This window comes from Pongo abelii, chromosome 19 (genome assembly GCF_028885655.2).
Source record: "Pongo abelii isolate AG06213 chromosome 19, NHGRI_mPonAbe1-v2.0_pri, whole genome shotgun sequence".
NCBI classification, from domain to species: Eukaryota; Metazoa; Chordata; class Mammalia; order Primates; family Hominidae; genus Pongo; species Pongo abelii.
Genome location: NC_072004.2, coordinates 55,531,299 through 55,548,326, shown reverse-complemented (window position 1 = coordinate 55,548,326; position 17,028 = coordinate 55,531,299). Strand labels below are relative to the sequence as shown.

At 41.1% G+C, this 17,028-nt stretch overlaps 1 protein-coding gene across 3 annotated transcripts in view; it reads left to right on the top strand.

Moving 5' to 3' along the window:
* The window catches only part of INTS2 (integrator complex subunit 2), a 62,460-nt gene that overhangs the window by 11,144 nt on the left and 34,288 nt on the right, over positions 1-17,028 (top strand). For all 3 annotated transcript variants that reach the window (XM_024235612.3, XM_024235614.3, XM_024235613.3), the window contains exons 6-9: positions 4,804-4,934; positions 5,180-5,353; positions 9,210-9,436; positions 12,266-12,391. In XM_024235612.3, the coding sequence (XP_024091380.1) occupies positions 4,804-4,934; positions 5,180-5,353; positions 9,210-9,436; positions 12,266-12,391 (658 nt within the window). The remainder of the gene's footprint in view (positions 1-4,803; positions 4,935-5,179; positions 5,354-9,209; positions 9,437-12,265; positions 12,392-17,028) is intronic.

Below are 17,028 nucleotides of genomic sequence, written 5' to 3'. Positions count from 1 at the left end.
GTCAGATGCATTTTTGTCAATATTTTCTCCCATTCTGTAGATTGTTTGCTCTGTTGATAGTTTCTTTTGCATGCAGAATATCTTTAATTTAAATAGGTCACACTTGTCAATTTTTGTTTTCATTGTAATTGCTTTTGAGGACTTGGTTATAAATTCTTTGCCAAGGCCAGTGTCCAGAATGGTATTTCCTAGTGTTTCTTCTAGGATTTTTATAGTTTGAGGTTTTACATCTAAATCTTTAATCCAACTTGAGTTAATTTTTGTATATGATAAAAGATAGGGTCTAGTTTCATTCTTCTGCATATGTTTAGCCAGCTATCCCAACACCATTTGTTAAATAGGGAGTCCTTTCCCTGTCATTTATTTTTGTCAACTTTGTTGAAGATCAGATGATTGTAGGTGTGTGGCTTAATTTCTGGGTTTTCTGTTCTGTTGCATTGGTCTGTGTGTCTGTTTATTTTTATTTTTATTTTTATTTATTTATTTATTTTTTGAGACAGAGTCTCACTCTGTTACCCAGACTGGAGTCCAGGAGTGCGATCTTGGCTCACTGCAGCTCTGCCTGCCGGGTTCACACCATTCTCCTGCCTCAGCCTCCTGAGTAGCTGGGACTACAGGCATCCACCACCACGCCTGGCTAATTTTTTGTATTTTTAGTAGAGATGGGGTTTCACTGTGTTAGCCAGGATGGTCTCGATCTCTTGACCTCGTGATCCGCCTGCCTCAGCCTACCAAAGTGCTGGGATTACAGGCGTGAGCCACCATGCCTGGCCTGTGTGTCTGTTTTTATACCAGTGCCATGTTGTTTTGGTTACTGTAGCCCTGTAGTATAGTTTGAAGTTAGGTAATGTGATGCTTCTGGCTTTGTTCTTTTTGTTAGGATTGCTTTGGCTATTCAGGCTCTTTTTTGCTGTATGAACTTTAGTATCCTAAAGTTTCTAATTTTGTGGAAAATCATGTTGGTAGTTTGATATGAAGAGTGTTGAATCTGTAGACTGCTTTGGGCAATATGGCCATTTTAAAGATAATGATTCTTCCAATCCATGAGCTTGGAAAGTTTTTCCATTCATTTGTGTCTTATATGATTTTTTTTTTTTTTTTTTTTTTTTTTAGACAGAGTCTCGCTCTGTCGCCCAGGCTGGAGTGCAGTGGCGCAATCTCGGCTCACTGCAAGCTCTGCCTCCTGGGTTCAGCCATTCTCCTGCCTCAGCCTCCTGAGTAGCTGGGACTACAAGTGCCCGCCACCACACCTGGCTAATTTTTTGTATTTTTTTTTTTTTTTTTTTTTAGTAGAGACGGGGTTTCACCGTGTTAGCCAGGATGGTCTTGATCTCCTGACCTCGTTATCCACCCGTCTGGGCCTCCCAAAGTGCTGGGATTGCAGGCATGAGCCACCGCGCCTGGCCTTTTTTTTTTTTGAGACAGAGTTTCACTCTGTTTCCCAGGCTGGAGTGCAGTGGCGCAGTCTCGGCACACTGCAACCTCTGCCTCCTGGGTTTAAGCATTTCTCCTGCATTAGCCTCCCAAGTACATGGGATTACAGGCATGGGCCACCACACCTGGCTGATTTATTTATTTATTTATTTATTTCTTTGAGACGGAGTCTCGCCCTGTCACCCAGGCTGGAGTGCAGTGGAGTGATCTCGGCTCACTGCAACCTCTGCCTCCCGGGTTCAAGCGATTCTCCTGCCTCAGCCTCCCTAGTAGCTGGGACTACAGGCGCCCGCCACCACGCCCGGCTAATTTTTTGTGTTTTTAGTAGAGACGGGGTTTCACTGTGTTAGCCAGGATGGTCTTGATCTCATGACCTTGTGAACCGCCTGCCTTGGCCTCCCAAAGTGCTGGGATTATAGGCATGAGCCACTGCGTCCGGCTAATTTTTGTATTTTTAGTAGAGACGGAGTTTCACCATGTTGGCCAGGCTGGTCTTGAACTCCTGACCTCAAGTGATCTGTCTGCCTCGGCCTTCCAAAGTGCTGGGATTACAAGCATGAGCCACTGTGCTTGGCCTCTTTGTAGAGATTTTTAACCTCCAAAATACGCTTTTTTTTTTTTTTTGAGATAGTGTCTCGCTCTGTCACGCAGGCTGGAGTGCAGTGGTGTGGTCATGATTCACTGCAGCATTGATCTCCCAGGCTCAAGTGATCCTTCTGCCTCAGCCTCTTGAGTGAGTGAGGCTACCAGCGGGTACCACTGGGCCCAGCTAATTTTTTTTTTTGAGACGGAGTCTCACTCTGTTGCCCAGGCTGGAATGAGTGACGCAGTCTCGGCTCACTGCAAGGTCCGTCTCCTGGGTTCACGTTATTCTCCTGCCTCAGCCTCCCGAGTAGCTGGGACTACAGGCGCCCGCCACCACGCCCGGCTAATTTTTTTGTATTTTTAGTAGTAACACGGTTTCACCGTGTTAGCCAGGATGGTCAGGATCTCCTGACCTCGTGATGCTTCCTCCTCGGCCTCCCAAAGTGCTGGAATTACAGGCGTGAGCCGCGCCCAGCTAATTTTTTGTATTTTTGTGGATATGGGGTTTCACCATGTTACCCATGCTGGTCTCAGACTCCTGGGCTAAAGTGGTCCGCCTGCCTCAACCTCCCAAAGTGCTGGGATTACTGGCGTGACAAAATAGACTTCTTTATTGCTGATAATATTCCTTCTTTTCAAGTCTACTTTGTCTGAATAATACAGCCATGTCATCTTTCTTATAATTAGTTTTTCCATGGTGTATATATTTCTTCATCTCTTTAATCTGTCCATATCTTAAGGTCGATTTCTTGTGGACAGGTATAGTTCGGTCTTGATTTTTTTTAATCTAGTGGCAGTCTCTGTCTTTTAATTGGAGTGTTTAGACTGTATACATAGACCATTTAAATGTGATTATTATAGTGGTTAGGTTTGAATCTTCTTGTTATTTGTTTTCTATTTATTTTCTTTTTCCTCTTGTACTTTGTGCCATTGTTGTCATGGATTTTACTTTTACATGAATTATAAACCTTAGAGCAAATTGTTATTACTTTTGTTTTAAACAGTTAATTATATTTTAAAGACTAAAATATAGAGGAAAATACTATTTATCCACATATTTACCATTTTTGGTGCTCTTAATTCCTTTCTGTAGTTCCATATTTCCATCTGGTATAATTTCCCCTTAACTTGAAGAATTTCCCTTATTTTTTGTAGTGTGGGTTTGTTGCAACAAATTTTACCGGCTTTTTTGGTCTGGAAAAATATATTTTCAAAGGGTATAAAATTTTAGGTTGACATCATCTTTTAGCTATTTAAAGATGTCGTTCTGGCTGGGTGTATGGCTCACACCTGTAATCCCAGCACTTTGGGAGGCCAAAACAGGAGGACTGTTTGAAGCCAGGAGTTTGAGACTAGTATGGTGGCCAAGCAAGAAAGCAAGATCCCATCTCTAGGAAAAAGAAAACAAAAAACAAAGATGTCATTCTCTTTTCTGCAGTAAATTTTATCTTTGTTCCTCTGTAAAGTTTCTTCTTCCCTCTGGCTACTTTTTTTTTTCTTCTTTAATTTCTTCTGGCTCCTTTTTTTTTTTTTTTTTTTGGGGAGACGGAGTCTTGCTCTGTCGCCCAGGCTGGAGTGCAGTGGCATGAACTCGGCTCACGGCAACCTCCGCCTCCCCTGGGGTTAAAGCAGTTCTCCTGCCTCAGCCTCCGGGGTAGCTGGGACTATAGGCATGTGCCCCCATGCCTGGCTAATTTTTGTATTTTTAATAGAGACAGGGTTTCACTCTGTTGGCTAGGCTGATCTCGAACTTCTCACCTCAGGTGATGCGCCCATCCTCTGGTCTAGTTACTTTTTCTCTTTTTTGGAGATGGAGTCTTGCTGTGTCACCCAGGCTGAAGTGCAGTGGTGTGATCTCGGCTCACTGCAACTTCCACCTCCCGGGTTCAAGTGATTCTCCTGCCCCAGCCTCCTGAGCAGCTGGGACTACAGACGCGCATTACCACACCCAGCTAATTTTTGTATTTTTAGTAGAGATGGGGTTTCACCTTATTGGCCAGGCTGGTCTCGAGCTCTTGACCTAGTGATCCACTCACCTCGGCCTCCCGAAGTGCTGGAATTACAGGTGTGAGCCACTGCACCCGGCCCTGGTTACTTTTAAGATTTTGTTTTTATTACTGATTTCAGAAAGTTGACATGTGATGTTTCTTGGTATGATTTTCTTTGCATTTGTCCCACTTAGGGCTCATTGAGCTGGGTTTAGAGTTTTCATTCAACTTGGGAAAATTTCTTCAAATTAATTAATTAATTAATTTATTTGAGACGGAGTTTCGCTCTTGTTGCCCCAGGCTGGAGTGTAATGATGCGATCTCGGCTCACTGCAACCTCCACCTCCCGGTTCAAGCGATTCTCCTGCCTCAGCCTCCTGAGTAGCTCGGATTACAGGTGGCTGCCACCACGCCCAGCTAATTTTTGTATTTTTAGTAGAGATGGGTTTCACCATGTTGGCCAGGCTAGTCTTGAACTCCTGAACTCAGACGACCCACACCCCCCACCTTGGCCTCCCAGAGTTCTGGGATTACAAGTGTGAGCCACTGCCCCTCAAATGTATTTTTGTCTTGTGCTTTCTTTATCTCTCTGGGACCGTAATTCCAAGTGTGTTTGAATGTGTAATATTGTCCCAGAGTTTACTATTCTTTTTTAAGTCTCTTTTCATTTTTTGCTTCATTTTGGCCAATTTCTGTTGTTGTGCTTTCAAATACCCTGATCCTTTTCTTCTGTCGTGTCAAATCTTCATAAACAATTAATTCTGAAGGCTGAAGAAGACGGTTTCTATCATGTTAGTTTGTAGGGGCCTGATAAAAAATGGAGAACGACAAGATGAAGAAAGTCTTGGAGGAAGGCGCAGGACAGATGCCTTACGCTTCTTGTGTAAAATGAATCCTTCTCAGGCCCTCAAGGTCCGAGGCATGGTGGTAAGTGATCCTGTGTTTTATTAGACAAAGGCCTTTATATTAGGTCCAAGAACTCTTCTCAAGATGGTTTTAGAGTCCTGTAGAGGTTGGGAATTTTATTTATATACTGGATATGTTACCTTCCTCTCTGGGTTTTTATGTTTTGTAGGAGTTCTTCCTCTAAACTTTAGATATTTAGATTTGGAAGCATCCTTGCCCTTTTTGCTTATGATACTGAATTCAGTTTGTTTTCTTTTCTGTGCTAGGTGGAAGAATGTCACTTGCCAGGCCTTGGTGTGGCTTTGACATTGGATCATACTAAAAATGAAGCTTGTGAGGATGGAGTGAGTGACTTGGTTTGTTTTGTAAGTGGTTTGCTTCTTGGAACAAATGCGAAAGTCCGGACTTGGTTTGGAACTTTTATCCGAAATGGACAGCAGGTGAGGGTTAAATATCTGTATAGGCTAAGGGTCAGAATACTTTAGCAGCTGCTAAAAGAGAAAGAAACATTTTTTGAATGATGTCATTAGACAAGTGGTTCTCACACTTTCTAGTTTCAGGGACCTCCTTATATTTTAAAAAATCACTAAGGATACCAAAGAGCTTTTGTTTATGTGGCTTTTTTCTGTTGATATTTACCATATTAGAAATTAACACTTAAATATTTGAAATATTTATTTAGTTCTTTTAAAAATAGGAACAGCTGGTGTGTTGGTATGTGCCTATAGTCCCAGCTACTTAGGAGGCTGAAGCAGGAAGATTGCTTGAGCCAGGGGGTTCTAGGGTATAGTGTGTGATAATTGTACCTGTGAATAGCGACTGTACTTTAGCCTGGGCAACATAGCGAGACCTCATCTCTAAAAAAAAACCAAAACCAAACAACAATAACCCTATTAAATGTGAACATAACATATTTTAAATGAAAACTAACTGTGTTTTCCCAAACAAAATTTAATGAGAAGAATGATAGTTTTATTTTATTCTATTTTTTTCAAATATCTTCAATGTCTGGCTTGATAGAAGCCTTTGGAAACTGCACTGTACCCTTGTGAGTGAATGAGAAAGAAAAAGACAGATAATATCTTGAGTATTATTAACACCTTTCCGGACCCCCTGAAAGAATATATCTCCAGGGTTCTGGGCCAGACTCATGAGAACTGGTGCATTAGGTCACTGAAATAAGTTATTATATTTTTAAATTTTAATACATATGTGTATATATGTTTTTATTATGATAAAATATACATAACAAAATTTTGCCATTTAATCATTTTTAAGTATATAATTCAGTGGCATTAAGTATATTTACAGTGTGCAACCATTATCACTCTCGTTTCCAGAACTTTTTTTTTTTTTTTTTTGAGATGGAGTCTGACTCTGTCACCCAGGCTGGAGTACAATGGCGCAATCTCGGCTCACTGCAAGCTCTACCTCCTGGGTTCGAGGATTCTCCTGCCTCAGCCTCCTGAGTAGTTGGGATTACAGGTGCCCACCACCACGCTTGGCTGCTTTTATATTGAGTAGAGACTGGGTTTCGCCATGTTGGTCAGGCTGGTCTAGAACTCCTGACATCAGGTGATCCACCCACCTGGGCCTCCCAAAGTACTGGGATTACAGGCATGAGCCACCACCGGGCCTGGCCCATTTCCAGAACTTTTTCATCATCCCAAACAGAAACTCTATATCCATTAAATAACTCCCCATTCCCCCTATCATCCCATCCTCTGGTAACCTCTATTCAACTTTCTGTCTCTATGAATTTACCCTTTCTGGCTACCTCAAGTAAATGGAATTACACAATATTTCTCCGTTTGTATCTTGCTTATTTCACTTAGCATAATGTTTTCAAGGTTCATCTATGTTGTAACATGTGTCAGGATTTCCTTTTTAAAGGCTGAATAATACTCCATTGTGAACTTAGAGTAGAACTACCATTCTGTCCAGCAATCCTACTGCTGGGTAGAGAAATCATTATATAAAAAATGTACCTACACTTGTATGTTTATTTCAGCACTATTCACAGTAGCAATGTTATGGAATCAACCTAAGCGTCTATCAACGGATGGTTGCTTAAAATGTGATACACACACACACACACACATATATACACACATACGTATATATGTATACACACACACACACACACACACACACCATGGAATACAACTCAACCATAAAAAAGAATAAAATCATGTCTGACAGTAACATGGATGGAACTGGAGGCCATTATATTAAGTGAAATAACGGAGAAACAGAAAGTCAAATATTGCATATTCTCACTTATGAGTGGGTGCTAATCATGTGTACACATGGACATAAGCGAGTGGGATAATACACATCATAGACTCCAAATGATGGGAGGGTGGGAAGGGGGCGAGGGTTGAGAAGTTACGTATATTGGGTACAGGGTATACTATCAGGGTGATGGCTACACCAACAGCCCGGACTTCTATGCAATAGATTCGTGTAACAAAACTGCACTTGTACCCCCTAAATCTATAAAAATAAAAAGTAAGGGCTGGGTGGGGTGGCTTACGCCTGTAATCCCAGCACTTTGGGAGGCTGAGTTGGGCGGATCACAAGGTCAGGAGAACGAGACCATCCTGGCCAACATGGTGAAACCCTGTCTCTACTAAAAATACAAAAATTAGCAGGGCGTGATGTGCGTGCCTGTAGTCCCAGCTACTTGGGAGGCTGAGGCAGGAGAATCGCTTGAACATGGGAGGCAGAGGTTGCAGTGAGCTGAGATCACGCCACTGCACTCCAGCCTGGTGACAGAGCACGACTGGGTCTCAAAAAAAAAGAAAAATAATATTCCATTGTATGTGTATACCACATTTTTTGTTTTATACATTCACCTGCTTATGCATATGTATTTTGCAGCAGTTTTTAACTTGCAAAATATTTTAATTTTTCAAAAACTAATTTATATTAACTATGTGAATAGAGTTCCTATGAAGGAGCTAATGCAGATTGCGATTTAACTCGTTGAGGTCACTTAGCTAGACAACATGTATACTGCTTATATCCTGTAGTCTATTTTTTAAGCTACTGAATCACAGTTTTTAAAAATATTCAAGTTCTACTTTGTAGCCCATTTGAAAACTGATTTTAAGCTCTGCTTTTTAAAACAAAGTTAACATTTATTTATTGGATGCTTCATATATGTCAGGTACTGCATTAAGCACTTGGCATGCTCATCTTGTTTGTAGTTGTCCTTTGTATATGATAAACCTTTATTCTTTGAACTTACTGTTGTTATTAAAGCAGGTCTATCGTATTTTACTTAGAGACACTCAAAAGATAATAATTAACATTTGTCTAGCCCTGTATAGTTTAGAACTGCTTTCATACATGTATTATCTTTGTTCATTTGTCTACTTAACAGACTTTGAGTGCTTACTGTATATTAGGCACAATGTTAGACTGTGCAGAGTGAGAGATGACTAAGACATTGTCCCTACCTGAAGAACTGTAGTGGTTATAGAATTGTAAACTCTTGTTTTTTTTGAGACGAGAGTATCACTGTTGCCCAGGCTGGAGTGCAGTGGCGCCATCTTGACTCATTGTAACCTCCGCCTCCTGGGTTCAGTTCAAGCGATTCTTGTGCTTCAGCCTCCCAAGTAGCTGGGATTACAGGTATGCACCACCACATCTGGCTAATTTTTTTGTATTTTTAGTAGAGACAGGGTTTCACCATGTTGGCCAGGCTGGTCTCGAACTCCTGACCTCAAGTGATCCGCCCACCTTGGCCTCCCAAAGTGCTGGGATTACAGGCGTGAACCACTGCATCAGGGCAAGAATTGTAAACTCTTAATTATAGGAGTTCTATAAGGTAAATACTGTTGATAAAATATTTCCTTGTCATTAAGGAAATTGGGGTTCAGAGAGGCTAACCAATGTACCTAAAGGTATATAATCATCTAATAGTAGAGCTGGCATTTAAACCCCAAGAACTTACGTCTTCAAAATCTGAGCATTTTCTCCTATACCACATATCACTTTGTTAGTCTTTATGTATTTGAAAGTACCATTTAAATAATATTCCACAATTCAAATTGTCACTAATTTAATCTTTCCTCTGCAACCAATCCAAATTATGGGGAATATTCATTCTTCAGATAAACTAGTGCATTTTGAGTTTGCTTGATTGGTTAAAATGAGATTCTGTAGTCACGACAATCTCTTCAAATAGGCCAATTTGAAAGTGTTTAAGTGGGGAGCTGTGTTTTAGCTCCCTTTTAGTTTAGTAAATGCTTCACGCTTTCTTCCTTTTGTGATCTGTATTTCTTTCAGAGAAAAAGAGAGACCAGCAGTTCTGTCCTTTGGCAGATGAGAAGGCAGCTTCTTCTGGAGTTGATGGGCATTCTTCCCACAGTAAGAAGCACCCGAATTGTGGAAGAAGCTGATGTGGACATGGAGCCCAATGTATCTGTGTATTCGGGGCTGAAAGAAGAGCATGTTGTGAAAGCCAGTGCACTCTTACGTCTGTACTGTGCTTTGATGGGGATCGCTGGACTCAAGTATTCAATAGTTTGATATTTTACCTTTTTGTCATTTTACCTTCTTGTTTCTATTCTCAGGAAAGTGAGCCAAAGGCCTTTTATTCAGAGGATTAAAGTTTTCTGTTGGACTCAGGTAGTGGGCTGGCCTGTAAGAAGAATGAAATCCTAAGCCCAAGAATTCCTAGCAGAGATGATTTTGTTCTGATTGTAAACAGAACTATATAAATATGGGAGGAGCCAGAGCAGTTTATCAATTTCCAATCACAGTTTAAAGAAACCTGTGATTTCAACACAGCTTGACAAAACTATAGTGAATGATCTGTGAGTGATCTTTTACCATTGACTAGCTGAAGTAAATCTCTCCTTTGTTTCCTTTTACAGCTGATATCATAAATAATTGTTTAAAATTAATATGATGCGATTAATAAGTACAGTGTTTTCTTTTTTTTTTTTTTGAGATGGAATCTCCGTCCATCGCCCAGGCTGGAGTGCAGTGGCATGATCTCGGCTCACTGTAACCTCTGCCTCCTGGATTCAAGCGATTCTCCTGCCTCACCACACCTGGCTAATTTTTTTTTTTTTTTTTTTTTGTATTTTTAGTAGAGACGGGGTTTCACCATGTTGGCCAGGCTTGTCTTGAACTCCTTACCTCAGGTGTTCCGCCTGCCTCAGCCTCCCAAAGTGCTGGGATTACAGGCATGAGCCACTGTGCCTGGCCAATACAGTGTTTCTTAGTCACCATACAAAATCCTTTTGAATAATGTTCTTAATAATTGTACATACAGTCCTCATTTGCATGTCTCCAATATGCATGAGTTTCAGTTACGCCAGTTTATTTAAATAATGCTGGTCTCTCAACACAGTTGACATTTCAGTTGCCATGATACATTAACCAGATAATTGCATAGAGTTTGTGAGCTCCTCAGGCCACATATCACTAAGTAAATAACAGATGTACATCATGATTAGTGACCAGTGGCCTCACTTCTTTCAAAGTCTGTCGGTGGCTGGTTACTGCACACCTGTTATTTGATTCATGTACATATAGCAGAGGAGGTAGTTGTAAAGGTTGAATATCCCTTATCTGAAATGCTTGAGACCAGAAGTGTTTGGGATTTTAGAACTTTTCGGATTTTGGAATGTTTATATTATATTTACCGATTTAGCATCCCTAATTCAGAAATTCAAAATCGTTAATGCTCCAAAGAGCATTTCCTTTGAGCTTATTACCTCATATTGGCACTCAGAATGTTTTGGAGTTTGGGGGCATTTCAGATTTTAGGATTTTTGGATTGGGGTTACTCAACCTGTATTGCTTCCTTTCTCTCCATAAGAAACTCATGTTCCAAAACATGGAAACAGTTTTTGGAACATTATATTCCAAAAACAGATAATTGGAAGAGACAGTTGGCCAATAAAGATGAAAGCATAGGCCAGGCGCAGTGGCTCACGCCTGTAATCCCAGCACTTTGTGGGGCCAAGGCGGACAGATCACCTGAGGTTGGGAGTTCGAGACCAGCCTGACCAACATGGAGAAACCCTGTCTCTACTAAAAATACAAAATTAGCTGGGTGTGGTGGCACATGCCTGTAATCCCAGCTACTGGGGAGGCTGAGGCAGGAGAATCACTTGAACCCAGGAGGTGGAGGTTGTGGTGAGCTGAGATTGCACCATTGCAGTCCGGCCTGGGCAATAAGAGTGAAACTCCATTGCTACAAAAACAAAAAACATAAAAAAAAGAAGGAGGCAAAGGCTGTTTAAACTACTCTTGATAAAGTCTTTACGAAGAAATAAAAAACTTTAAGGCTGGGCACGGTGGCTTACACCTGTAATCTGAGCACTCTGGGAGGCCGAGGCTTGCGGATCAGTGAGGTCAGGAGTTCGAGGCCAACCTGTTCAAGATGGTGAAACCCTCTCTCTACTAAAAATACAAAAATTAGCTGGGAATGTTGGCGTGTGCCTGTTGTCGCAGCACCCAGGAGTCTGAGGCAGGAGAATTGCTTGAACTCAGGAGGTAGAGGTTGCAGTGAGCCGAGATTGTGCCACTGCGCTCCCGCCTGGGCAACAGGGCGAGACTCTGTCTCAAAAAAAAGAAAGAAAGAAAACAGTTTAATTCCCAATGTTTCTAATATTTTCAATTAGAGTACTATAAAAATATTAGTTTTACCATTAAAAAAAAAAAAATTCCTGACTGGGTACAGTGACTCACACCTGTAATCCCAGCATTTTAGGAGACCAAGGGAGGTGGATTTTTTGAGCCCAGGAGTCTGAGACCAGCCTGGGGAACATGGCAAAACCCTGTCTCTACTAAAAAAAATAAGCTGGGCACGGTGGCGCATACCTGTGGTCCTAGCTACATGAGGACTGAGGTGGGAGGATTACCTGAGCCTGGAAGGTCAAAGCTGAAGTGAGCTCTGATCCTGCCACTACACTCCAGCCTGGGCGACGGAGCAAGACCTTGTCTCAAAAAAAAAAAAATTCCTTATGCATTATAATCAACAGAGTTTTTAATGTTTTGACAAAAATTTTAAAGGCTAGATAGAGTACAACCATACTTTTCACCATTGATTATTAAAATTGTGTTGCATGATTTCAGCTTGCATGGTCATTTTTATGGTCTCACACTACAGGGCAAAGGGAGGACCTGCCTGTATTTGTGTCCACCGTAAAACACTGTAGTTGTAATTTCTCAACAGTTTTGCATTTGGCAACTTGAGATGTTAAAGATTTTATAAATAGCAAGGTATCATTATAAAGTTTAAAATTTTTAACTAAAAGGTTAAAAATTCACTTTTTCTTCTTCATCCCAACTAAAAATGTAAAGCCTAATGATGTATTCCTTTTTAGACCAACTGAAGAAGAAGCTGAGCAATTGTTGCAGTTGATGACGAGCCGTCCTCCTGCTACGCCAGCTGGGGTTCGCTTTGTTTCACTTTCCTTTTGTATGCTACTGGCCTTTTCTACACTTGTCAGGTACCTAACTATATAAGTTGCTCCATTTTCTCAAGGTTTACTTTTATTTACTCAACAAAATTGTATAGCATTAGATAAGAGCTTTCTACAAAAGCTGGTCTAGGTGTGGACAGTTGTAGTTTTGTTTTTTTTTCAATTTTTAAGAAAAGGGGTCTAGCTTTGTTGCCCAGGCTGGAGTACAGTGGCTGTTCATGGGTATGATCATAGCACAGTGCAGCCTTGAACTCCTGGCCTCAAGTAATCCTCCTGACTCAGCCTCCCAAGTAGCTGGGACTACAGGTGTATGCCACTGGCCCAGCTTATTTGTATTTTTTTAAAATAAGGGTATCAGTAGCATCTGATTCATTTTATTTATCTTACATATGTACATTGTTTAAAGAAGTCAAAATAGTTCTTCAGGATTTGTTAAGGCAAATAGCAGTCCTTCCTTCTCTCCTTCCTATTTCACCTTTTTTAGAGGCAGTGTCTTTCAATTCTTTTAGCTGTTTATTTTGTGTTTTACTGCTACATCTGTAATAATATGTTTGTATTTGATACCTCTTGATTTTTGCTTTTAGGTATTTTTTGTTGAGTTCCCAGTATGAAAGATGAGAAATTAGTTCTGTGTCTTTTTTCTCCCTGTCCTAAACACATCCATACATGTCTTTCCTATCCTCTCATTCTCCTAGTATGGTTATAATTTAGATTAGATCAATATATAGTTGTTATGATTATGTAAGCACTACTGAGAACTAAACCATGCAGTATATGATTATTTTTTACTTCCTTGTAAAACTTGTGTTTTTTTTGGATTAATATTTATCCTATGTTTTTGTTTTTTGCTTTTAACTTTCTTGGTGTTGTATGTACCATTCATGTAACCTCAAACTCTCTGCCAGCCTAAATCTTCTCTCCAGGTGTTTTGACTCATTAGATAGTCTGTGAGTTTCATCTTCTTGAGGAGATTTCTTCAGGAGCATTTTGGTCTGAAATGGTTACCAGCTATACCTGGTAGTACAAAGCTCGCATCCTGGGATTGACCTTCACCATCATTTTGGAGACTTGCTTCATCTCTCCTTTGTTGGATCTCCTGTTTCTTATATCTCATATCATCATCTTAGCCAGGCGTGGTGGCTCACACCTGTAGTCCCAGCTACTAGGGAGGTTGAGGCGGGAGGATTGCTTGAGGCTATGAGTTCGAGGCCAGCCAGGGCAACATAGTGCGACTCCTGTCTTTGTTTAAAAAAAAAAAAAATTAAAAAGAAAACCTATCCTTTCTTTTTTTTTTTTCTTTTTTGAGAGAGTCTGGCTCTGTTGCCCAGGCTGGAGTGCAGTGGTGCCATATCTTGGCTCACTGCAAGCTCCGCCTCCCGGGTTCACGCCATTCTCCTGCCTCGGCCTCCCGAGTAGCTGGGACTACAGGCGCCGGCCACCGTGCCTGGCTAATTTTTGTATTTTTAGTAGAGACGGGGTTTCACCATGTTAGCCACGATGGTCTCGATCTCCTGACCTCGTGATCCACCCGCCTCGGCCTCCCAAAGTGCTGGGATTACAGGTGTGAGCCACTGTGCCCAGCCTCTTTTTTTTTTTTTTTTTAAGCTCTTTCACCCAGGCTGTAGTGCTGTGGCACAATCATAGCTCACTGTAACCTTGAACTCCTGGGTTCAAGTGATCCTTCTGCTTGAACCTCCTGAATAGCTGGGACTAAGGCACGTTCCACTATCCCTGGAGAATTTTTTTTTTTTTTTTTTTAAGAGGCAGTGTCTCGCTATGTTGCCCAGGGTAGTCTGAAACTCATGGCCTGAAACAGTCCTCCCACCTCAGCCTCTCAAACCACTGGGTTTACAGGTGTGAGCCACTGTACCTGGTCTTAGAATGAGCAAGTTATTTTTAGAGTGCTGAACAGGTTCTAAAATTCTGTTGTGTTGGTGGTTGCGTAACTCTGTATATACACTAAAAACCACTCAGTTGTACACTTTGGGTAAATCTTATGGTACATATATTACATCTCAATAAAGCTGTTTTCTAAAAAGTAGAACAAGATGAGGGGAAGGAAAAGAGGAAAGGATAAGAAAATACGACAATAATTTCAGAAAGTCCAATTCCAAATAAAAGGAGGGTTTAGACAGAGAACACCCAAGAAGAAAACATTAACAACAAATTAATTCAGGAAAATTTCCTAGAACTGAGGGACATGAGTTTCGAGGTTCAAAGGGCTTACTGAATGCCTAGGACAATAGTCAAAAAGAGACTCAGACTAAGGCATATCATCCAGAAATTTCAAAACCCTGGGGATAAAAAACTAATCCTACAAGTTTCCATATTAAAAACGAATAGGCCACACAAAGGATCAGGAATCAGAATGTCAGACTTCCTAACAACACTGGAAGTTAGAAGACAAGCAACACCTTCAAAGTCCTGAAAGGAAATTATTTCCAACTTAGAATTCCATACCCCGTCAAACTATCAATCAGGTGTCAAAGTAGGACAAAGATATTTTCAGAAATACCCAGTCTCAAAAAGAATTTACTTCACACATACCCATTCTGAAGAAGCAAAATGGCCAGGCACACTGGCTAATGCCTGTAATCCCAGCACTTTGGGAGGCTGAGGCAGGCGGATCACCTGAGGTCAGGAGATCGAGACCATCCTGGCTAACACGGTGAAACCCTATCTCTGCAAAAAAAAATACAAAAAAAAATTAGCCGGGCATGGTGGTGGGCGCCTGTAGTCCTGTAGGCTGAGGCAGGAGAATGGCGTGAACCTGGGAGGTAGAGCTTGCAGTGAGCCGAGATTGCGCCACTGCACTCCAGCCTGGGCTATAGAGCGAGACTGCATCTCAAAAAAAAAAAAAAAAAAAAAAAATCATTCTGCCTTTTAGGATTTGTCTTTAACTTTATCTTCAATTCCTATTCAGTCTTTAATTTCTAAGAGCGTTTTTTTGGCTCTCTGAATGTTTCTTCTTTGTAGTGTCTATTGGTTCATTATAGCATAATTTCTTTGATATTAGTCATACTGATTTTGAAGAGATTTTATTATTTGTGTTGCTTCTTTTCTCTAAGTTGCTTTTTTTCCCTGCCTTTTTTTGGTCTCTGTTTTTAAAATTAGAAGTTTTTCTCAGATACTTAATATTTATTATTATTTTTAAATTTCTATTTATTTATTTATTTAGAGATGGGGGCTCTCTCTCTTGCTCAGGGCAAACGCAGTGGTACAGTCATAACTCATTGCAGCTTTGAACTTCTGGGGTCAACAGATCCTTCCACCTCAGCCTCCCAAGTGGCCAGTGTGGGCCACCACACCTGGCTTATTTTTAAAAGTTTTTTGTAGGGATGGGGTCTCACTTTTGTTGCCCAGGCTGATTTTGAACTCCTGGCCTAAGGTGATCCTCCTGCCTTTGCCTCCCAGAGTGCTGCAACTACAGGTGTGAGCCACCACACCCAGCCAATATTTATTGTTCATATATATATAATTTTTGAGACGGAGTTTTGCTCTTGTTGCCCATGGTGCAATGGTGTGATCTCAGCTCACCGCAACCTCTGCCTCCCGGGTTCAAGTGATTCTCCTGTGTCAGCCTCCCAAGTAGCTGGGATTATAGGCATGCGCCACCACCCCCAGCTAAGTTTTGTATTTTTAGTGGAGATGGGGTTTCTCCATGTTGGTCAGGCTGGTCTCAAACTCCTGACCTCAGGTGATCTGCCTGCCTTGGCCTCCCAAAGTGCTGGGATACGGTGTGAGCCACCATGTCTGGCCGATTGTTCATATTTAAGACTTGGAAATGAAAAAGCATATTAGAACCTCTAATGCATAAGTGGGTCTTTGGGAAACTCTTGGGCTGATCAGAGTTCTAAAGATTATTGTCTGGCCTGGAGAGGGAAGGCCTATACAGAAACCCATAAACAAAGTTAAAGAGTGAGGGTTAAGGGCTGGTAGATATTAGCTTGCAGTATAATCATTTACTTAATTCTCCTACTTTCATAATGGTGCTCCAGATATACCTGGTTGTCCCTTAATTCGGACGCGTGATTTTACCACCTCCAGACAATAAATCTCCAGTCTTCTCTCTGCTGAGGGAAGGGTATTCTTCTAGTTGTGCAGAATGCAGGAGGTGATTTGGAGGTCTACTACTTATATAGAATGTCAACCTCTTAATTTTAGTCTGTCTTCACTCTCAGTCCTGGAACTGCCTGGAGTAGCCTGAGCCCTTTTGGAATTCCGTGGTATAAAATGGATGGGTTTTCTCTTCTACCAGTTTAGCATTTTGCTTCCTCAGGTCTGCTAAGTCCATTTCCACTTATCTATGTGTTCTCTAGCTTCCAATATTTTGTGGTGTTGTCTCTCCTCAATATCTTATGCGTTTATGCCTTTTAAGAAAATCCCTTTAATGTAGCTTTAATGGAGTTTCAGGATGGTGTAAAATTAGGTACATGAATTCTTTCTTTTCTTTTTACTTGAAGTACTTTCTAAACATTATCTCAAATACTCATTACTCTTATAGGGTATTTTTTTTTTTTTAGATAGGATCTTGCTTTGTTTTGCAGGCTGGAGTCCAGTGGCACAATCAGGGCTCGCTGCAGCCTTGGCCTCTTGGGCTCAAGAAATCCTCCGATCTCAGCCTCCCGTGTAGCTGGCACTACAAACATGTGCCACCATGCCTG